The 24,674-nt window shown below is 35.2% G+C and overlaps 1 protein-coding gene and 3 long non-coding RNA genes across 4 annotated transcripts; all 4 read left to right on the top strand.

Annotated features, from left to right (window-relative positions):
- Nucleotides 1-160: 160 nt before the first annotated feature.
- On the top strand, nucleotides 161-18,398 carry LOC146305863 (Fc receptor-like protein 5; the record flags this gene model as incomplete). The annotated part of the gene is made up of 13 exons (XM_084713142.1): nucleotides 161-542; nucleotides 787-1,065; nucleotides 1,188-1,466; nucleotides 1,603-1,908; nucleotides 2,586-2,849; nucleotides 3,137-3,400; nucleotides 11,130-11,186; nucleotides 13,677-13,742; nucleotides 13,869-13,943; nucleotides 15,053-15,322; nucleotides 15,534-15,839; nucleotides 16,665-16,928; nucleotides 18,126-18,398. Coding segments are annotated over 13 exons (3,081 nt in total), but the record flags the coding sequence as incomplete, so codon positions are not given.
- On the top strand, nucleotides 3,849-5,945 carry LOC146305864 (uncharacterized). Its single transcript, XR_014769027.1, has 3 exons — nucleotides 3,849-3,947; nucleotides 4,772-4,828; nucleotides 4,913-5,945. It is a non-coding gene; the product is annotated as an uncharacterized LOC146305864 (long non-coding RNA).
- A 397-nt stretch (nucleotides 18,399-18,795) lies between the features above and the next one.
- LOC146305865 (uncharacterized) lies at nucleotides 18,796-19,246 on the top strand. Its single transcript, XR_014769025.1, has 3 exons — nucleotides 18,796-18,909; nucleotides 19,042-19,057; nucleotides 19,150-19,246. It is a non-coding gene; the product is annotated as an uncharacterized LOC146305865 (long non-coding RNA).
- A 205-nt stretch (nucleotides 19,247-19,451) lies between these two features.
- LOC146305866 (uncharacterized) lies at nucleotides 19,452-21,754 on the top strand. The gene is made up of 3 exons (XR_014769026.1): nucleotides 19,452-19,824; nucleotides 20,546-20,601; nucleotides 20,686-21,754. It is a non-coding gene; the product is annotated as an uncharacterized LOC146305866 (long non-coding RNA).
- The last annotated feature ends 2,920 nt before the right edge of the window (nucleotides 21,755-24,674 follow it).

The raw sequence follows: 24,674 nt of genomic DNA on the forward strand, positions 1-24,674 counted from the left end.
AGACTGTTTGTGATAGTCAGATCAGTCTGTTTGTAAGCTGTTTTTTCCCTTCAGAGGCTGCTTGGCTCGTCACTGGCTGTTGAGTAGTCTCTTTTAAACAACTTGTGACATAATTGTGTTATACAGTTGCTGTTGTTGTGTTTACAGGATCTTTTAAATATTGCTGCCGAATAGAAAAACAAGCATTCACATTACTAGTGTGAGCAGAAAAAAAAAAAATGTTTACCTTAAATCTTGTTTGAATTCTAGCTGGGTATTTTGTGTGTTAACAGCTCCCAACGGGGTCATTTTGACCCTTCAGCCCAAATGGACTCAGATATTCAGCGGTGAGGCGATCACTCTTAAATGTGAGATCCAGGGGGGTGGAGTCACAGGTTGGATGTATGAATGGACTCCATCCAAATTAAACACACCTCCAACATACAGTGAATACAGGATTGACAGTGCTACAGAGTCCCACAGTGGAGATTACAGGTGTAAGGGCAGAACAGACTCTTCTTCCTCAACAGAGTGGAGTAACACCATCACACTGACAGTATTGTGTAAGTTGGACCATCTTTCATCTACTGTATAATGAAATCGGGCAACAGAAAACACATCTTCTTTCTTTAACAAATGACCAAATCTGTATGCCATTTTTTTTTTTTTTTGTAATATCCAAATTTGAGATTTAATCCTATCAGGATAATTCTGATCTGGATAAAAGAGTAGGCTGCACAATTTAAATTACATTAAATCACAGTGACAGTAATTTCCTCTTTTACATGTTTGTTCTAAATCAAACAGCACCCAGACCAAAGGCCCACCTGAGCGCTGACAGGAGTTATGTTCCAGTAGGGAGCAGTGTGACCCTGACCTGCTCTGTGAGCCCTTCATCATCTGGTTGGAAATACTTCTGGTACAGAGGAGAGAAAACCTCTGAACCCCTGACTGAACAACATGTTGTTTTCCTCTCAAATGAAAAAATCAGTGTGTCACAGGAAGGAATCTACTGGTGCAGAGGAGGAAGAGGAGAGTCACTTTACTACACAGAGTACAGTCATTCAGTCAAGATCAATAAAAACAGTGAGTTTGACATTTGTTTTAGAAAAAAAACCAATTTGTATTCATAATTATTAGTTTAAAAAGGTTTTGATGTAGCTTTAGCATTCTGCCATTTTTGTATCCTGACATGAATTCTTGAACAGCTGCAAACAAGGCTGTTGTGACTCTGCAACCAAACTGGTCTGAAATATACAGAGGAGAGACGATCACTCTCAGATGTGAGATTGAGGACGGAGGAGACACTGAGTGGACGTATGAATGGAAAACAACCAGCTCAAAAGAAACTTCAAATCAAACTGAAATCAGTATTAGATTTGCTGATGTAGCTTACAGTGGAGACTACAGGTGTAAGGGCAGAATGAAAAGTGAACAACAGTCTTCAACAGATTGGAGTGATCCCATCAAACTGACAGTATCAGACAGTAAGACACATCACATTTATTTTAAAGTCAATATGATGCAGTTTTTGGTTCATATTGTTTTATGTACTGATTGTGCAGGATGCATTTAATCTATTATGAATATATGTGTTCATTCTTAAAAATAATTTTCCAACAGATAAACCCCAGCCTGTCCTCACTGTGTCTCCATCATGGTTGAGTCCTGGAGACTCAGTAACTCTGAACTGTGAGGTTCAACATCCATCTGCAGGATGGAGGTTCTACTGGTATAAGATTGTTCCTAAACTACCAGACAGATACTCTTACAGCTATGAGCTGCTACCTGACAGCACCAATGAGACTGAACAGGATTCCTACATCGTCCATGGACAGACACACACAGCAGGATATGTGTGCAGAGCTGGAAGAGGAGATCCAGTGTATTACACTCATTACAGTGAACCAAAGTTTGTCTGGTCTGCAGGTCAGTTTGTTTCTGTCTGTTCTTCTGTCAAGAAGCAGATATTATGTCATCACTGTGATTCATCCATTTTCTGTCTGTGACCAATGAATTTGTTGGTAAATAATTAACTGTGTACAATTATTCTTCCCAACTGGAAATATCAATTGATTATGGTGATCCTGATCTTTACTGTCTGGTTTACTGGGTGGTTTTACATCCTGGACTGGACAGATTATCTTTGTTTCCTTCTGTTGTCACATTTTAACTTCTGTCATGAAAAACACCAAAAAGAGACAGAAGATTTTCACTGAAACTTTACTTTTCTTGATGATAAGAGTACTTTATACACTTAAACTTACCTTCCTGTTTACACTTATTTTTTACTAACACAACAGGAAAAAGATGTTTTAGTTAAAGACACTTGATAGACAAAACAGTCAAATTCATTTAGTGAAAAACAAAGAAGTCCGCAGGACAATAAATTAAGAAAATAAACAGAGACAATTCAGAAAAATAAAAGAAAAACACTACTTATACAGAAACAATGTAATACATTTTAAGATGAAATAGTCGTCCCCTGTATCTTTGAAAGATGACCAAAGTGAAGTTTGATGCAAAAAAAGGCAAATAAATATTTGCATTGCAGCATTTTAATCTGAAAATCACCGTTTGACCTGTTGTTACATGATGTTTTTCAGATTTTCATTCCTCAGCATCTCTCACAGTGAGTCCTGACAGAGTGCAACACTTCACCAAAGACTCTGTCTCACTGACCTGTGAAGGAAACTCTACTGAGTGGAGAATGATGACGTTTAATGAGAACCGTGACATGCCATACAACACCTGGAGGACAATGACTGGATCCACATTGAACATAACCAGTAACTGGCCACGTGATGCAGTGTACTGGTGTGAGTCTGGATCAGGAGAGTTCAGCAACGCAGTCAACATCACTGTACACAGTATGATTTCATTACATTTTCTTTCTTTTTTTTCTAAATTATTTTAAATATCCTGTTATGTTTTTCATCATACATTAGATGGTTAAAAAGGTTAATTTTACTGTAAGACACATTAGTTGTCATTGCAGAAAATAAAATTTCAGATTTCTTGATCACTCGGTAAAGTACAAAAGTATTGCAAAGAAATGATGTGTGTTCTGTTCTCATCTTTCTCTGTTCACTCATTCTGAAGTTTGTCAACCAGCTGATCTCTGACTGAAACCTCATTTTCTTTGACTGTTTTACAGATAAAAATATGATCCTGGCGAGTCCTGTCCATCCTGTGACTGAGGGAGATTCTGTCAGTCTGAGCTGCAAACTGAGAGAAGAAAACTTTGTGTCCAATGTGTTTTTCTATCAAAATGATAAAATCATTCAAAATGATACCAGAAGGGAGCTGAATATCTCTGCAGTGTCAAAGTCAGATGAAGGATTCTACAAGTGTGGACACTCAGGACAAGAGTCAGCACAGAGCTGGATGTCAGTTCAGGGTGAGGAGGATTCAAACTATTTTTAAAGTATTTGTCCAAAACCTAAATTAACAAAATCTGAAGTAACATTGGTTTGATTTCACATGTTGGATTCAGTGGTAACGACTGTTTCCTGTAAAGATGAAGACAGTCTGTATCAGTGATTGTGACAGTCATGATTTAATTGTGATTTATTTATTTATTTCACACTGTATTCTGACATGTTTGTGTATTTATTGTACTATAAGTGTTTACTTGTGTTTCAAAACATGCAGGGCATTTAAACAGGCATCTTTGTTGTGTACACGCATGCATGTATTTGTTTTGTCTTGATATGACTCTCATCTTTATTAAAGCACTTTGTAGATTCAGTTTAAGAAAAGTGCTTTATAAGTTTATTAACAGTTAATATTTATTATTTATTATAACAGTGTACAGTGTTCTTGCCATGGTATAATTTAATGTAAATAAACTAAATAATAATAAAATAAAATAAATTAATTAATTTGACTTTAGCTTGATTTTCACTGCTCTGTAGGTGATGCTCATCTCTATGAATCAATCAAAGGCTCTGAAGACACAGAAATTGGTACAGTATACACCTTTTTATTAACATGTACTGCTAAAATATCATATCAAGTCATATTAAGAAACAAAACATTTTTAGATATAAACTTTCTCTTTTTTGCAGCAGAAATGTTATCCAGTGCGTCAGTGCACTGGATAACATTTCTTAAAATTAGTCAGCATGTCCAGCTACTAGAAGGCTTAAAACAAGATATATTATATGACTTATAATACTATTCCCTAACCAGGTTTTACACTTTTAATTTTCAAGTTAGGAGACGTGTCCTAAGCATCAAGCCACCATGCAAACTGACTGCTGGTGTTGTGCCTCTAGCCATGACAACATCATGAGTCCACCACTTTGGTCCAGACCATAATATCTCATCATTTATTTTGTCCAGACATTCATGTTCTCCAGATAACTTTGGTGATCCCCTGGCTTTTCATCTAGTGCCATCATGAGGTTGATCTTTGTCACATCAACATGTAGCCCAGAGTGACATGAAAAGGAAGCGAGATGACTCACTCGTTAGTTATTAGGCCTTTTGTAACACATGCAGTTATGTTCCTTGTTTCTGGCTAAACTTCACCCCAAAGAAAATAAATTTGTTAATTAAGACAAGGCAAATGACATTAAGTTGAATTAAGTCAAACGGCCTCTTACCATCAGCACTAGATAATCAAATCCATCCTCAAATCAAGTCAGACTAGATTAAATAATCAAAATATAAGATGATGTCTCTCACTTGAACATTGAGTTTTTGCAGCAGCAGTTAGAAATGCAACAACAGCATGAATCAAAGGAAGTGATTCCTCTCACTGTAAATATGTATATTTCTAACACAGATGACTCCCAGGATGTTGCATATTCTTCGATTGAAGTTAAAAGCACTGGAAAGAAGGGTGAGTACTTCAAATAACTGCAGTAAATATAAAATAGTGTAGAGATGTTTTGGCCTGAAGTGCATTCATCTGATATCTTAACAGGGAAGCAACATGAACCAGTGCAGAGCTCCGTTTACTCTGATGTGAAGATCTGAACTGTGAGTACAGACAGTCATCTTGAGTAGCTACGACATACAACCACTGGGTGTCACCAGAGTTTGTTATTGACTCATCTTACACATATCCAGGGCCTTTAAGACTTTTGGGTATTTTGTCAGTTTGTGTGTTTCATCAGCAGCGAGTGATTGTTTTTGTATGTTTTGCATTTGTTTCCAACATATTTCCATCTCACACATATGGCATAAAACTTTTTTTTTTCTTATTTGTTTTATTGTGGACATTCTGTTGCAGATTATGAAACATACTTTCTGTAAAAAATTCCTCTCCACCTTCCCTATTTTGTTACAAGCAACTGTACAGTTTTTAAAAAACATTTGTTATTATTATCATCATGTCATACAATTTCAAACTTTAAGAAAAGGGTTACCAGAACTAACTCACAACTATTTGATGAAGGAAAAATATGAGAAGAAACAGCATTATAATGAAGTACTTTAGTGCTGCAGAGATGATCTGGTCTAAAAAAAAGGCAGAAAAAGAAGTAAAAAAACATATTTGTTTGGCACAGACCTCAGCAAATGTCACATCATCATTATTTTAATTTGGTGAAGATTTGGACATGAAAATGATCATTCTCACTAATTGTGATGCAAATCACAATTTCAGACAAAATAATCTTAATATGACTTTTTTTTAACAAATTGTGCAGATCTAGTCAGCATCAGTATTTTTTAGTGTTTGACAAAAAAGATCCAGGATGGACATCAACAATTACTTAAAAGACTTTGGGTCACTCAGACCCAAAGCGTTGATATTTGACGACCTCTGAATGAGACTCAGTCAACTTTCTCCAGAGTTGCTTATAGCAGCTTTAATAAATGTAAAAATCTGCCATTAAACAATATATCTTATGACATGTACATGTTTTCCTGTCTTTTTAAAAAGTATTTGATAGCCACTATATGTATTTTATTTTCACTTAAACATGTTTATTTTATTAAAACCAATAAAGTGTTTTTTTTTCCTGCATTAAGGTGTCAGATGAATTTATAACTGCCTTTTTGACCTGCCAAAACTTTAACGTTTGAAACTTGTCATATTAAGCTTGTGAAAACTGTTCAACTGTTCTGTTGGTTATTCAGTGAAACTGACACATGGCTTTTGAATATATATATATATATGTGCAAATGTGTGAATGTCATGCTGACAGACTCAGAACAGAGAAAGCCTTGGGGACGCCCTGTAACTTTTGGAGAACCCTTAAGGGGGCCCAGACCCCAGGCTGGAAACCAGCGCTTTAGAGTATCAGTGAACCACTGTGAAAATGATAGGTGACTGTAAAATAATGTTCAATAACACGAGTTTACGTGAGTGAGCTGTGTGAGACTCGCGCAAATCTTGTGGTCAGACTATAAAATGACAGCACAATTACTGCTTCAGCATATCGTCCCTAAATACTTAATTTATTAAGGACAACTGGAACATATACATGTATGCAGTGTGTTCATAAGGAAGGATTTGCTGCATACACAACCCTGCACAGAGTGAAGCTTTTGAAGTAATGACGGTTTAAATGAACATGATCAACCAGCAGAATGACATGAGCTGATGTAAAAAAAGACATTTGTATAAGTCAGTTCAATGTACTTGTTAGACCTCAGTCACTGTGCAGTTAAAATAGAAGCTCTTCCCATAAATGACCACAAGGGGGTGTCAAACTACCCATAATGATACTGACTAGAGCTGCTGTGTGTCCTCAGTTTGCATGTCAAGGTGACTCATGAGCCACATTCTCCACAGGAAGTAGTTCTCTCTAACTCTATTTGAAACCTTTCATTCATATTCTTCTTCTTTGACTTTATCACAGCTAAAATTATTATTCTCCATTTTCCAATAAAACAAAACAGACTGCTTTGGATTCACATCCTGAGCATCACATTAATGAATGGAGCTGGTTGAACTTTGCACTGTGAGGTGATTAAAGGCTACAGCTTTTCCTTATTGACTACACACTGTTAAATAGAATATTTGAGCTGCACTAATCGCAAACAGATTAGAAGACTGTTGATTGGCCAGTTGATCTATATATTGACAGATATGGATGTGATTCTATTCAAAGAATCAGGACAGAAGAAGATCATCAGGTCACTGAGTTTAACTGAAGGAATCGCAGTGGACAAATATCAGGCTGACTATGAGGGTGAGTATGATTGTGTGGTCTACAAAGAGAAATATATTAAATAATCATTTAAAAAATTGGGAATTCATTAGCAGAAAAAACAATATCTGCTACATGAAATGTCATAACTTGCATTAAGTTCATTTATGCACAAGCAGTGGGTCAAAACTTGTGTCCAGGCTTTTCTCTTCAGACACTGACAGTCATGACTTCACTGCTCATTTAAAGGACTAGACAGACTTTCTCATATATCATATTATCTCTGCACTGAGCTTAACTCAGTTTCTACCACTTAGAGAATAGTCTGATGACCCTTCTTCTTTCCTGTGTATAAACACATTAGTTTTAATGCCAGTGTGGTTATGACACTTCACTTCTTTCTATCACAGCAACACATCTTTATGTGTAAAGAGGAACGGATAAGATGTTTGTTCATCACTCATGCTGATAATTATGGACTCTGCTTGTTTCTTTTCAGGCTCGAGTTGTGAAATCATGTTTTCAGCACAGTGGAACACAGTTTTGTTCATTTGACTTCCCCTTAATAAATGTGATCTATGAAGTTATTGTAGCAAAGGCATTTCAAAATTACAGTTCTTTACTCCATCTTACAAGGCTGTGGATCTTTAGAAACATTGTGCCGTGTCACTGTCGCTGTCCCAGGTGCTGATCCTGAGCCTCCCAGCAGTGTTGAAGCTGTCCTGATTGTATACATGTAGGTATGTACACACATCACACACCCTCATCAAAATACAGGCACTGTGGATGAAAGAACAGTCAACATATATTGAATAACATGCACAAATAAACCCACAATCAAATGTTGGATGCTTAATAATTTACTTACTTATTTATATTTTAATACTTTTTTAGGGACCAGGAACCTTTGCACAAGAAACAAGCTAAGAGGTTAATATGTAAAAAGATCACATGATCTGTGATGCTGCAGAGAAATACTGCAATTGAAATTTCCTTCCTAACATATATGATCATGATGTGAATTACTGCTGCTGATGCTATTGTAAAGGCTGCTGCATGAAAAGAATAAAGTCAAGGGTTTAAAATATATCATAGAAACACATTTCCTTCTAGACTGAATAAAGTGTCAACCTGTTTACAGCACAGTTTTTGAAAAGGACAGATGAAACCACAGGTGCCACTTTCACTTATTCTGTGGGATTTCTCACCCAACTCTGAAAGTTTTATCTAAAAACATTTTAATTCTCCAGAAAACAAAAAAATCACAAAGTTGACCAGCAGTTCTGTGAATGAAAGTATCCCATCACCCCAGCACAGAATCTGAAGGCCCACATGTCGTCCATTTCTGTTAAAATCCTGTTTGAAGTTTGGTCATGTGTTCACCCACAGGAAGTGACTGAGCTCGAGCGAAACAGAAATAGTCTGAAGAGAAGTGAGTGTGAAGAGAGTGGAAGCTTTGCCCGCTCTCACAGCTAGACTCTGTGCAGCTCTGTAGCTGTGGCTCTCTGGGTTTTGTCATAGAGAATAAAACCATCTGAGTGTTTTATGTACAACTGTCTTTGGTGGTGCAAGTCTGAAAAAAATTAGGAAGTGGACAAATAAAATTGATTTCTAATGAAATGAAAAAACACGAAGAAAGAACAGTAAGAGAGCAGAACCCGCTAAAACTTAAAGACTTACAGTCACATAACATAATGTATGTAGAGACAAACTTAATATTCAAAAACTTTACCAATTCAGCATCAATGTTTTTATAGTTTAAGGACATGAAAATTCATGTTGTGGTCTGGTCTGTTTCCTCTGTCTGTTGTCCATCCCATGATGTGTAGAATATGTCAGCATCACACTAACAAGTATCTTCATGATGAGACATCAACAAGTTTGTTTGTTTTATTAAAGTTTTCACTGATCTGTTTATGAGATTTTAACATCTAAAAGATGATCAAGAGAAAAGTTGTAAGTCATTGTGGTAGTGATGATATGTGTGTATCATTATAATGGTAGTGATGTATAAATGTCAGTGTTATTGTAGTGATAATGTACTGTATTATCTTTGCATGATGTCATAATGCTTTGTCAGTTTTGCTCAACAAACATTCATGGATTAAAAGTGAAGGACCTGAAATAACAAAGAGGCTAAATACTTACATCAATGTGATATTTCAGTTGATCTTTTTAATACATTTGCAGAAAGTTCTGCAACTCCAAATTCAAAACAGTTGGGACGTTGAGAAATGTCAATAAAAACAGATCACAATGATTTGCACATAATTTTTGACTTGTATTTAATTGAATACAGACAATAAATGTAATTATTTTTAACCAGGAGGTCACAATGTTTTACATGACACTGATATTTGATATTGGGGTTGTAAAACTGAGTGTAGTTTGATGAGGCTAAAATTAACATGAACTTATGCAGAAGGCTGCAGAATAACAAACTATGAAATAGATGAAGGAGTGTTAATACTTTCTAATGTACAGTATATACACACCACACCCTCACTGCACTACAGACCTGTGGATGTAAAGAATAATGGACATATGCTGAATAACAAGCATAAATTAACCATAAAATGTGTGATGTGATATCTTTAAACTCAATGGTCTGTTCATTAATCACTCATTGTTCATATCATGTTTTAAGGACCAGTCACAAACATTTCCACAAGAGACCAGCTAATATATCTTTGCAGTGGGCAGGAAGTGTGAACATGTCAAACTCTGCTGCGGTCAAAGACATCATAGTTGTTAGAGTTTTCTGTAAAAGGGAAGGAAGAACACAGAGGCTATACTCAGACAGAGAAGGTGAAAGGTAACTGTGCTCTCACATTTATATGAAATGTAACTTCTCTTTATTCTCTCTCTCTCTGCTGCATTATTATTAATACAAGGTAGAAACTTTTCTCAGAAGCAGACCAACAGAGTGACAGTGTCGCTGTGATGTGAAGATGGGACACACTTTGCTGTGTGTGTTGTGGTTATTCTGTGAGTACACTAACTTTCTAATGCTGAGACTTTCAAAGGCAGTTGTTTTTTGTTTGTGTGTTTTTTAAATCAATATCATAGTTTTTTAGGCATGGTTTTGGTTGCTGATTTGGCTGATTATGTTAACACATATTTGCACAATGCATGTGCAGTAATATGGTCTAAGATATTATAATACATACACTCATACATTCTCAAAAAAGATACTGTAAGCTCTCAAATATTGCAAAAAATATGATGATCTTGTCGAACATGATGTAGATTAAACTACCCATCAGTGGGGCTGTGAAATATTGACAGCATCAAATATCACAATATTTTTGACCAAATATATTGATATTGATATTACAACAATATTGTTGCTATGCCAATTGATGCTTTCTCAAAATATTAACACCATAAGATTTCTGATAAATAATCATCAGTAATGTGAATAATGACTAAGTGGATAAAGACAAATAATAAACGGCTTGAATGCAGCCTTTAAAACCAGGAAAAGAAAACATTTGTGCCATATCACAATATAACAATGTCCAAAATCTAAGACAGATATCTTGTCTCATCTCAGATATTGGTAATATATCAATATGTTGTTCAATCCTAATCAGTAGTAGCATATGGAATATCTTAAGAGAAATGTTTGATACTGTTGATTGATCAGCAATAGTTGCCACTGAATGTGTTTGATTATTGTCTGATGAAGTTTTAATCTTTATTTTAGTGCTGAATACACTCCTGTATGGACATGCTGAAGGTGAATAATTGTCTATTTTCTTTTTTTTTTTTTTTTTTTATTTCTCCTATTTATTACCTACTGTATCACTCTAGATCACTTCCTCTTTTTGCACTTGTGCTTTTCTGTCTATGTATCATTTGACTCCATGTATCAATACAGATTATAAAATGGCTATCTGAGTTTTTGTATTCATATTTATGTATAGAGACCTGATGCTGTGATGACCCTGATGTCAAACTGTATATTTACTGAAGGGAGTCTGTTACTTTCATAGAGATGCATTTTCTTTTCACACTTTCATCTGATCATCCTAACAGGGATTGATGATTTAAGAAACGGCCCTCAGGACTCTGATGAGGGAAGAGATGAGACAGGTAAGACAGTCAGTCTGATACTCACTCACTTTGAGAAGTGACAAGCTGTGCTGTCGACCACAGTGGGTTTTTGATGGGCCATATTTTAAAAAATACTTTGCCAAATGATAATACACCAATGAAAATATACTTATGAGGTTAAATTGTAAGCACTTTCCTTAATCGATCATTGGTAAAATAAATGATCAATCATTATTTGGAAAAAAGATTTTTACAAACAATATTATAAATGCTGTTTCTTCTCAATCAAAGCTTTATTTCCGCAGCAACATGTTGCATATTCTCTGACAACATTACATATAAAACATATAAGGACATAGAAGCCTACTTATTAAACACATATTCTTGAATATCAGATAACATGAAAATAAAAATAATCTGTGATATTTCAGATCTTTATTTTATAGGAGATTGATTAAATTTTACTTGATCAATCAAATAACTGATTAATCACTGATTAATTGTTATCATCCTTTTATGAATATTATATTTAATTTCTGCCATATTCTGACAATAAATCTTGGGCAGAATTTAATAAAGAAACCAGGCAATAATTGGCTTTTGTTCATGATTCTGTTAGCAGCTGTGATCTGATTTGACGCTGCACACAGCTGGAGTCTGTGAACAACACGGCACAGAGAAAGAAGTTGTTGATAAGTTGGTGTGACTTCTGCCAGCAGCTCTGCAGCTCTTTATCTAACATCTAACTATCTGACTATCAGTGTGGCTGATCCTGACTGTCCCGTTACTCCCTGACATGTTTCAAACTGATCCACAGTCAGAAAATGCCTTAAATGACTGTTGTCTTGTTTCATAGACACATTTTGGATGAATGATATTGTTAAGGCTTTGCTTACTGGTGAAGACAATGTATTTCCTGTGAAAGTTTATGAACAAAAGTCAAGTCTTTTGCCAGTGAAATGCTTTTAATGTGAAGCTGCAGCAGTAGGAAATGTCCAGTTTGTATTAGCAGTAATGTAACACAACATTATACCTATCCTTTTAAAAAGAAAAATTAAAAGACTTATAGGAAAATATTGAAATGGCAGGAGGGCAGGAGAGAAGGGTGAAATATGTGAGAATCCCAGGAAAAACAGGAGGGTCGACAGGTAAAGTGCTTAGGACACCCAGATGTTCAGGACTGGCCCCAGGTGACAAATTATAAACTAACCTGAAGTGTCAAAAAAGGTTTTTGGATACAAACCTCCACAACAGCTTCAACATTCATTGGCATAGATTCTCTAAACTCTTATTTCTCTGTTGTCATGTATGTTATGTATGAATAATAAAGTTACTCTTAACTGTATCTGGCAGATCTGTTCAGTTATTGTTACTTCCATCAAATTTAGTAAAAATAACAACAATATGTTTTATGAACCGTGTTAATATAATTATCATATTTGGCGCTGTACTTATGCAGTTCATGTTGTATGATGAACATAAATACAAAACACAATTATAGTTTTAGGTTAAACATAAACCTATTTTTTCTTGACAGTTTCTGTCTCAGGGAACCTGTGGTATGAATTCAGCACATATTATCAGCTGGAGTGATGTGCTTTAAATGACCAACTGTCACAAACACAATCAGAGGAGGAAAATAAGAAAAAGAAGAAAAGAAGGGCAGAGTTTAGCTGTTCACATTAAGAGATTCAGTGAAATTATAAGTCAGCTTTTACAACAAACCATTAGAAAATATTTTTTTGCTGAAGCCAAATACAGGACTGAACTTTAAAAAATTGAGCTATTCCCTTTCTAACCTGTAAAAGTAATATTCAATTGCACTTTATTTTACGGTACATTAATAAGAGCTAACAAGCTGTAATTTGGATCAAATGAGACAAAAATTGGAAATGATACTTTTTCATTAGACAGTAAACAAATAAAACTTTACCCTCATCAAACATAACAAGCCATACTTTGAATCCAAATAGACAAAAACAGGTATATTATTTAGTAAATAATCACAACTTTACCCTGTAGACCGTCCCCAAGCATATTTATTATTATTGTTTAGACCTCATTAGATCTTAATAAGGGAAATCAGGGACACAATACAACAGAACTGTACTGTAAACTAGTTATTTCATTCAAATTACAGCTTGTTAGCTGTTATAAGGGTGTGTTTTTTTTACTGTTTAATAAAAAATGTATAGTTTTTGTCCAATTGAATACAAGACCAGCTTGTTATATCTTATTAGTTTACTGTAAAATAAAGTGTGAGACAATATTCTTCTTATAATTTTAGGGCAGGTGAGTATGGAGCTGTTTTTAAGAAATGGATAAATGCACTTATTTAGTTATAATTTAATTAGGAGTGACTTCTATGCCTCCTTCAAAATCCAGCATCATGCTGAGTGTTCATGATTCAGTTTAAAAGCATTATATTTAGCAATATTATATCACTGATAAATCACTCACATGTTGTCAGATGCAGTATAATGTATGTTCATGTGATTAATGAAACATCTCTCTTCCTCTGTTACACAGATGATGCTGCGATCCTGGAAATTCCTGAAATCACTTTGTTTGAAGGAGAGTCAGTGACTCTGTACTGTAGGCATCATCGTACCCAAAGAAATCAGATGAGAGCAACATTTTTCAAAGATGGATCACCTCTTCAAATCAAATCAAACCATTATTCACTCATAACAGATGAAATGACCATTTATTATGTGTCAGTGTCAGATCAGGGAAAGTACAAGTGTAAGTTTGATCACTGGACAGAATCTGAAGAAAAAGAGCTGAAAGTTGAAGGTAAGAAACTGTCACACTAAAAAAAAAAACATTTAAAAGATGCTGCATCAAGAATAAAAAAAGTCAAAATAATCCATTTTGTCATATTAAAATGTAAATATATTTGTATTTGGCATGTTCATTACAGAAATGTTGTTCTATTGTTTCTCTAAACTTAACAGCACGTAGACGAGAGGTCAGACTGACAGCAGACAGGAAAGTCATACCACTGAGGGGCCGTGTGACACTGAGCTGCTCTGTGGAGAATCCTGATGGCTTCAAATATGAATGGTTCAGACAGACTTCAGACTCTTCTTCAAAAACTTCTGTTCAGACTGATAAATCAGATAGAGTTATCTCACATGGTGGAACATACACCTGCAGAGGACGGAGAAGAGAACCAGACGTCTTCACACCTCAAAGTAATGCAGTCACCATTGAGAAAACTGGTGAGTTCAGACATTTGACCTGGAATAAAACAATCTATAAATACTATAATTAATAAGTTTTAGTCCAGTACCTCTTACTCTTCTGAGAAATGTTTGACAAATTTATTGTTCATCATGGCAAAAAAATTGGTTATTTGTTGTCTGTCAATCTGTATAATGTTAACAAAATGACAGTTTTTTTTATCTTTTATGAACTCATTTTGACAAACAACCAACATTCTTTATATACTTTTGGAGGAAAAAGGAAGAAGCTTAATGAATAAATGTTACCATAGTACATAATAATTTTTTGAGAAAATTTTAAAATATGTATTCCTGAATATCTGTTTGTTAGCTGTTTAATCTGTATAATGATAACAAAATGTCAGTGTTTCTGTTTTATGAATCCATTTTAACAAAGAATGTGATCACAAAGTTTATGTTTATTTGTCACTTTTCTTCCTGATTCTTCTGCTGCTTCAAGTCTTTATTTGGAAACATTTCTTGATATCTTTTCTTACTTTTTCCAGTTATGTTTGTATTGTTTATTAAAACAATAAAACCAATTAAAACAAAAACAAATTGTCATTTGGAGACTATAAAGATGATTATAATTAAAAAGCAGCTACAAACCATTATGTTTTTCATCTGATTTTGTATTTCTGTTTGAATCCTAACTGAATATTTTTTTTATGTGAACAGTTTTCAACAGGGCCACAGTGTCTCTGCAACCCAACTGGCCTCTGATATTCATTGGTGAGACGATCACTGTCAGATGTGAGATCGAGAGAAGTGGACGCACAGAGTGGACATATGAATGGACACCAGCTGAATTAAACATACCTTCAACATCCAGTGAATACAGGATTAACAGAGCTGATGTGTCCCACAGTGGAGTTTACAGCTGTAAGGGTAGAAGAGACTCATATTACTCAACAGAGTGGAGTAAAACCATCACACTGACAGTATCATGTAAGTTGGACCATCTTTCATCTAAAATGAAAATGTTATTTAAGAAATGCAACAGAAAACACACTTTCTTCAACAATTTTATAGCTTTCTTCAGGTGACAAATTGTGTTTGTTTTTCAGTGCAGGGAAAAAAACACTTAAAAGGGATCCGGTAATCAGATTACTGCAGCTTCTGAAATGTAATAATTCACTTAAAAATAATTTTCCAACAGATAAACCCCAGCCTGTCCTCACTGTGTCTCCATCATGGCTGAGTCCTGGAGACTCAGTAACTCTGAACTGTGAGGTTCAACATCCATCTGCAGGATGGAGGTTCTACTGGTATAAGATTGTTCCTAAACTACCAGACAGATACTCTTACAGCTATGAGCTGCTACCTGACAGCACCAATGAGACTGAACAGGATTCCTACATCGTCCATGGACAGACACACACAGCAGGATATGTGTGCAGAGCTGGAAGAGGAGATCCAGTGTATTACACTCATTACAGTGAACCAAAGTTTGTCTGGTCTGCAGGTCAGTTTGTTTCCTTCTTTCCTGTCATTTTCTGTCTGTGACCAACACACTGTATCTTCAAAATTAACCTCTACGTCAATTAATAATTGACTGTGTACATTCATGCTCCTCAACAGAAGAAATTAACTGATTATAGTGACCTTATGATCTTCTCTCTCTGGCATCAAGACAAACTTTCTGCTTTCCTCCTCACTGTGTAGTTTCACATACTGGACTGTGGATTTAATTGTTTCCTTCTGTTATCACCCTTTAATTTTTACCATGAAAAACACCAAAAAGAGACAGAGGATTTTCACTGAAACTTTAATTTTCTTTGCAATGAGTACTTTTACTTTGGCCACATAAGCTCATCTTATGCTTATACTTATTTTAGTTGCACAACAGGGAGGAAATGTTGTGTTAAAAGACTGTTGGTTAGTGGTCAGGTAGGTGGACAGATGGAAAAAAAACTTTCCAATTCATGACATGAAAATACAAAGACGTCAGCAGGTAAAGTGGATGAGGGAAACAAACAGCAAGAGAGCTGAGACAACTCAGACAAATAAGAAAGAAACACTGACAGTGAAAAGTTTAGCACAAGAGTTTAGCACATTTTAGTGTGAAAATAGAGGCTGTAGTCAGTTTTTTGTCTATTATTTAAAATATACTCATGTGGTAGCAGGTTTTTAAGATAGAAATTATAGTTTCACCAAATCACTGCACTTTGTTGCAATGTTAACATAATCCTCAGCAATTAAACATTTAATCAAAGGAATATTTGCACTGAGGAACTTTTAATCTTAAACTCACTGTGCTCTGTTTGACACTTTACTACATGTTTTTCAGATCTTCATTCCTCAGCGTCTCTCAAAGTGAGTCCTGACAGAGTGCAACACTTCACCAAAGACTCTGTCTCACTGACCTGTGAAGGAAACTCTACTGAGTGGAGACTAATGATGTTTACTGGGAACATCTACACATCATCCTGCTCCAGGTGGACAATGACTGGATCCACATGCAACATAAACAGTTACTGGCAGAGTGATGCAGTGTACTGGTGTGAGTCTGGATCAGGAGAGTTCAGCAACGCAGTCAACATCACAGTACAGAGTATGATTTCATTACATTTATTTTCTTTCATAAATTATTTTAAACATCTCATTATGTGTTTCAACATATATTAAATGTTGAGTATCTTCATTGAGGAGTACAGCTCACTGACATTTTAAGAGTTTGACCAATTACATTTCAATATGATATCTAGATGACTAACATTATACAAAATATTTTTTTTCTATTTTCTGTAGATTTTTCTGAATATTATATATTTTTTTGTCACAAAAAATGTTGCCTGTCTTTCAGTGTATTTTGTTAAATTGTGTTTTCTTTAAAATCCTCTCAAAAGGATCAAGATTTATGTCAGTGAATTGCTTATAGAGCTTATCATTCAAAAATACTATGCAGTCAGGTCAAATCTGAAGTCCTCTGCACAGAAGTAAAACTCAGTCAGGTGTTGGTCAAACACAGCTGATGTCAAAGAATCAAAACTGAAGAAAAGACATCTGTACACCTGAAAACTCACCTGTGGACCAACTTCAAACTGCTTTGGTATTTATTTAAACAGTTGTAATTAAACTGAGAATTTTAATGTGATTGTTCAGCAGACTCTTAAAAACAAAAAAACAAAAGAAATTAAAAAGGTCATTTTGTGACAGCAGCCTTCCACTATTTATTTTACACCATTAACAACCCCATAGACTCACTTCTTATCTATGACTGTAATCAAACCACAAGTGTTTCCTTGAATAAGCCCATTCTGTAAACCACTCTCTCAAATTCAAACTGGCCACTAACAACTTTCATTGTTCTAAATGAATAAACACAGTTAAGTATTTCATCAAACTGATTTTAAACATGTACATCAACACAGTCACAGCTTTTATTTCATTTCCAATGAGAGCACAGTCACAAATCTCCCCTGGCTGAAAAACATTCAATCACCTGATTATGATGAGGAGATGTAGTGTACAATAGATTTGTGTAGATTTATAACATTTATATCAGTCATCGCCATTAAAGTCATGTGTAGGAACTTTTTAATTTGGTCAAACATTACTTCTACAGTAAGAGATGTAAGTTGAATGTAAACAGGATGAAACATCAGTTTTTATGATCACTTCTTAAAATTAATGTTCATTACAAAGAAAAAGCAAAATATGTGATTTATTCACATACATCCACTTATTCTGAAGTTTGTCAACCAGCTGATCTCTGACTGAAACCTCATTTTCTTTGACTGTTTTACAGATAAAAATATGATCCTGGTGAGTCCTGTCCATCCTGTGACTGAGGGAGATTCTGTCAGTCTGAGCTGCAAATTGAAAAAACAAAACTTTGTGTCCAATGTGTTTTTCTATCAAAATGGTAAAATCATTCAAAATGATACCAGAAGGGAGCTGAATATCTCTGCAGTGTCAAAGTCAAATGAAGGATTCTACAAGTGTGGACACTCAGGACAAGAGTCAGCACAGAGCTGGATGTCAGTTCAGGGTGAGGAGGAACAATTGATTTTTTAAATTTGTTCAATACTTAAATACTAAATTTGAAGTAGTATTACTTTGAGACAAATTCGCCTGTTGGATTCTGTGGTAACGACTATTTCCTGTAAAGATGAAGACAGTCATGATTTATTGTGATTTATTTATTGGCTCATTTCACACTGTATTCTGACATGTTTGTGTATTTATTGTACTATAAGTGTTTACTTGTGTTTCAAAACATGCAGGGTATTTAAACAGGGATCTTTGTTGTGTACACACATGCATGTGTTTTATTTATATGTCTGTATTTGTAAATGTATGTTTTGCATTAACTATGTCTTGATATGACTCTCATCTTTATTAAAGCACTTTGTAGATTCAGTTTAAGAAAAGTGCTTTATAAGTTTATTAATAGTTTTATTTATTATTTATTACAGCAGTGTTCAGGCCTGAAGACTCTTCATCTCCTGTACCACTGATTGTCGGGCTGCTTTGTGGAATCATATTTATTATTCTCCTGATCCTTTTGTATCACTGCAGATCATCCAAGGGTGAGATCTTCTTCTATTATTATATTTTATTCTTTAATTTCTCAAATACACACATTCTGATCTCATGAGATAGAAGAGCAGTATAACAACTTACAACATAAAACCATCTAACATCAAATGTCTTTTTCACAGATTCATGTTTTAACAGGTTGGTTCAACACTCTCTTCTCTCATTTTGAACACAACAGCAACACACTTCATCTTCATATTTTAATGTTTCATATTTGCTTCATGTTTTAGGTCAATCCAGTCTGAGAGCACCAATCAGGGCTCTGACTCACATCATGTGATCAACCAGAATGAGGCTCAACATGATCAATACTCCACTCTTTGCCATGGTAACCCTTTAAACTCATCATATATGTGATGATGATGATGATGATGATGATGATGATGATGATGATGATATAGGATTATTAGTATCATGCAATCAAATTGATTAATCTGTCCTTGGTTTGATTTTCACTGCTCTGTAGGTGATGTTTGTCTCTATGAATCAATCAAAAGCCCTGAACACACTGAAGGTGGTACAGTATGAACCTTTTTATTCACTGCAAAAATGTCGTATCAAATCTGTGAAAAACATTTTAGATATGAGGTTTCTTTTGCTTGTGGTAAACAACTCTGTCTTACAGTGTGCTTGATCAGATTTCTTAAAGTAAGTCCAGATGTCCAGCTACCAGAAGGCTTCAAACAAGATCAAATATCTTAGAATAATATTAGTATTTTTGTTTCTAGATAACAAAATGACCTGATTAGACTTCTTGGTGAAACAGGTTCTGGTATTGTTGCTCTTGCCATGGTATAATTTAATGTAAATAAACTGATTAATTTGACTTTGGCTTGATTTTCACTGCTCTGTAGGTGATGCTCAACTCTATGAATCAATCAAAGGCTCTGAAGACATAGAAATTGGTACAGTATACACCTTTTTATTAACATGCACTGCTAAAATATCGTATCAAGTCCTATGAAGAGACAAAACATTTTTACATATAAACTTTTTCTTTTTTGCAGCAGAAATGTTGCGCACTGACGCACTGGATAACATTTCTTAAAATTAGTCAGCATGTTCAGCTACCAGAAGGCTTAAAACTTAAGATATATTATATGACTTATAATACTATTCCCTAACCAGGTTTTACACTTAATTTTGAAGTTAGGAGACGTGTCTGAAGAATCTATTTTGTCCAGACATTCATGTTCTCCAGATAACTTTGGTGATCCCTGGCTTTTCATCTAGTGCCATCATGAGGTTGATCTTTGTCACATCAACATGTAGCCCAGAGTGACATGAAAAGGAAGCGAGACTCACTCGTTAGTTATTAGGCCTTTTGTAACACATGCAGTTATGTTCCTTGTTTCTGGCTAAACTTCACCCCAAAGAAAATAAAATTGTCAACTAAGACAAGGGAAATGACATTAAGTTGAATTAAGTCAAACGGCCTCTTACCATCAGCACTAGATAATCAAATCCATCCTCAAATCAAGTCAGACTAGATTAAATAATCAAAATATAAGATTATGTCTCTCACTTGAAAATAGAGTTTTTGCAGTGGATGTTAGAAAGGCAACAACAGCATGAATCAAAGGAAGTGATTCCTCAAACTAAAAAACATGTATATTTCTAATACAGATGACTGCCAGGATGTTGAATCTTCTTCAGTTTAACTTCAAACGTTGCAAAGAAGGGTGAGTACTTCAAATAACTGCAGTAAATATAAAATAGTGTAGAGATGTTTTGGCCTGAAGTGCATTCATCTGATATCTTAACAGGGAAGCAACATGAACCAGTGCAGAGCTCCGTTTACTCTGATGTGAAGATCTGAACTGCGAGTACAGACAGTCATCTTGAGTAGCTACGACATACAACCACTGGGTGTCACCAGAGTTTGTTATTGACTCATCTTACACATATCCAGGGCCTTTTAGACTTTTGGGTATTTTTTCAGTTTGTGTGTTTCATCGACAGTGAGTGATTGTTTTTGTATGTTTTGCATTTGTTTTCAACATATTTCCATCTCACACATATGGCATAAAACTTTTTTTTTCTTATTTGTTTTATTGTGGACATTCTGTTGCAGATTATGAAACATACTCTCTGTAAAAATTTCCTCTCCACCTTCTCTATTTTGTTACAAGCAACTGTACAGTTTTTAAAAAACCCAAGGGCATTTATAGGACAATAAGGGCAATACTATTATTATTATCGTTATTATTATCATCATGTCATACAATTTCAAACTTTAAGAAAAGAGTTACCAGAACTAATCACAACTATTTGATGAAGGAAAAATATGAGAAGAAACAGCATTTTAAAGAAGTACTTTAGTGCTGCAGAGATGATCTGGTCTAAAAAAGGCAGAAAAAGAAGTAATAAAACATATTTGTTTGGCACAGACCTCAGCAAACGTCACATCATCATTATTTTAATTTGGTGAACATTTGGACATGAAAATGATCATTCTCACTAATTGTGATGCAAATCACAATTTCAGACAAAATAATCTTAATATGACTTTTTTAACAAATTGTGCAGATCTAGTCAGCATCAGTATTTTTTAGTGTTTGACAAGAAAGATCCAGGATGGACATCAACAATTACTTAAAAGACTTTGGGTCACTCAGACCCAAAGCGTTGATATTTGACGACCTCTGAATGAGACTCAGTCAACTTTCTCCAGAGTTGCTTATAGCAGCTTTAATAAATGTAAAAATCTGCCATTAAACAATATATCTTATGACATGTACATGTTTTCCTGTCTTTTTAAAAAGTATTTGATAGCCACTGTATGTATTTTATTTTCACTTAAACATGTTTATTTTATTAAAACCAAAAAAGTGTTTTTTTTTCCTGCATTAAGGTGTCAGATGAATTTATAACTGCCTTTTTGACCTGCCAAAACTTTAACGTTTGAAACTTGTCATATTAAGCTTGTGAAAACTGTTCAACTGTTCTGTTGGTTATTCAGTGAAACTGACACATGGCTTTTGAATATATATATATATATGTGCAAATGTGTAAATGTCATTTTGACAACCTCAGAACAGAGAAAGCCTTGGGGACCCCCTGTAACTTTTGGAGAACGCTTAAGGGGGCCCAGACCCCAGGCTGGAAACCAGCGCTTTAGAGTATCAGTGAACCACTGTGAAAATGAAAGGTGACTGTAAAATAATGTTCAATAACACGAGTTTACGTGAGTGAGCTGTGTGAGACTCGCGCAAATCTTGTGGTCAGACTATAAAATGACAGCACAATTACTGCTTCAGCATATCGTCCCTAAATACTTAATTTATTAAGGACAACTGGAACATATACATGTATGCAGTGTGTTCATAAGGAAGGATTTGCTGCATACACAACCCTGCACAGAGTGAAGCTTTTGAAGTAATGACGGTTTAAATGAACATGATCAACCAGCAGAATGACATGAGCTGATGTAAAAAAACATTTGTATAAGTCAGATCAATGTACTTGTTAGACCTCAGTCACTGTGCAGTTAAAATACAAGCGCTTCCCATAAATGACCACAAGGGGGTGTCAAACTACCCATAATGATACTGACTAGAGCTGCTGTGTGTCCTCAGTTGGCATGTCAAGGTGACTCATGAGCCACATCTAAAATTATTATTCTCCGTTTTTCCAATAAAACAAAACAGACTGCTTTGGATTCACATCCTGAGCATCACATTAATGAATGGAGCTGGTTGATCTTTGCACTGTGAGGTGATTAAAGGCTACAGCTTTTCCTTATTGACTACACACTGTTAAATAGAATATTTGAGCTGCACTAATCGCAAACAGATTAGAAGACTATTGATTGGCCAGTTGATCTATATATTGACAGATATGGATGTGATTCTATTCAAAGAATCAGGACAAAAGAAGATCATCAGGTCAATGAGTTTAACTGAAGGAATTGCAGTGGACAAATATCAGGCTGACTATGAGGGTGAGTATGATTGTGTGGTCTACAAAGAGAATATATTAAATAATCATTTAAAAAATTGGGAATTCATATGCAAAAAATAACAATATCTGCTAAATGAAATGTCATAACTTGCATTATGTTTGTTTATGCACAAGCAGTGGGTCAAAACTTGTGTCCAGGCTTTTCTCTTCAGACACTGACAGTCATGACTTCACTGCTCATTTAAAGGACTAGACAGACTTTCTCATATATCATATTATCTCTGCACTGAGCTTAACTCAGTTTCTACAACTTAGAAAATAGTCTGATGACCCTTCTTCTTTCCTGTGTATAATCACATTAGTTTTAATGCCAGTGTGGTTATGACACTTCACTTCTTTCTATCACAGCAACACGTCTTTATGTGTAAAGAAGAACTGATAAGATGTTTGTTCATCACTCATGCTGATAAGTATGGACTCTGCTTGTTTCTTTTCAGGCTCGAGTTGTGAAATCATGTTTTCAGCACAGTGGAACACAGTTTTGTTCATTTGACTTCCCCTTAATAAATGTGATCTATGAAGTTATTGTAGCAAAGGCATTTCAAATTACAGTTCTTCACTCCATCTTATAAGGCTGCAGCCCACAGGCCATGTAGTCTTTAAAATTAAGAGCAAGAAATAAAGGATCTTCCTCCAGTTCTCCAGCCTCCATGAGAAGTTTAATTATTTTAGTTTAATAATTTCAGTGTAATATTTGACTTTTAAGGTGATGTTTTATATTTAAGATGAGACTAAACCCCTGAAAATCATACAGACTTATGCAGTGACTGATAAACAGGTAGACTCAGGCTGTAGCCCAGGGGCCTGACGTCAGCTGATTGTGTGTTTTGATAACGCTGTCAGGGACTGTCCTCAGTCAGTATCATGTCTCCTCATCTGTGTTGAGGCTTTTAAAATCAAAACAAGTCTACTGTCAACTGAAAATTTCACATCATTTTGTACCTTCTCTGTTCCGCTGCAGTGGATCTTTAGAAACATTGTGCCGTGTCACTGTCGCTGTCCCAGGTGCTGATCCTGAGCCTCCCAGCAGTGTTGAAGCTGTCCTGATTGTATACATGTAGGTATGTACACACATCACACACCCTCATCAAAATACAGGCACTGTGGATGAAAGAACAGTCAACATATATGGAATCACATGCACAAATAAACCCACAATCAAATGTTGGATGCTTAATAATTTACTTACTTATTTATATTTTAATACTTTTTTAGGGACCAGGAACAAACCTTTGCACAAGAAACAAGCTAAGAGTTTAATATGTAAAAAGATCACATGATCTGTGATGCTGCAGAGAGATACTCTAATCACTGAAATTTCCTTCCTAACATATATGATCATGATGTGAAAAGCTGCATGAAAAGAATAAAGTCAAGGGTTTAAAATATATCATATAAACACATTTCCTTCTAGATTGAATAAAGTGTCAACCTGTTTACAGCACAGTTTTTGAAAAGGACAGATGAAACCACAGGTGCCACTTTCACTTATTCTGTGGGATTTCTCACCCAACTCTGAAAGTTTTATCTAAAAACATTTTAATTCTCCAGAAAACAAAAAGATCACAAAGTTGACCAGCAGTTCTGTGAATGAAAGTATCCCATCACCGCAGCACAGAATCTGAAGGCCCACATGTCGTCCATTTCTGTTAAAATCCTGTTTGAAGTTTGGTCATGTGTTCACCCACAGGAAGTGACTGAGCTCGAGCGAAACAGAAATAGTCTGAAGAGAAGTGAGTGTGAAGAGAGTGGAAGCTTTGTCCGCTCTCACAGCTAGACTCTGTGCAGCTCT

The sequence above is a fragment of the Lutjanus erythropterus genome, chromosome 23 (genome assembly GCF_056507025.1).
Source record: "Lutjanus erythropterus isolate fLutEry1 chromosome 23, fLutEry1.hap2, whole genome shotgun sequence".
Classification (NCBI taxonomy): Eukaryota; Metazoa; Chordata; class Actinopteri; order Lutjaniformes; family Lutjanidae; genus Lutjanus; species Lutjanus erythropterus.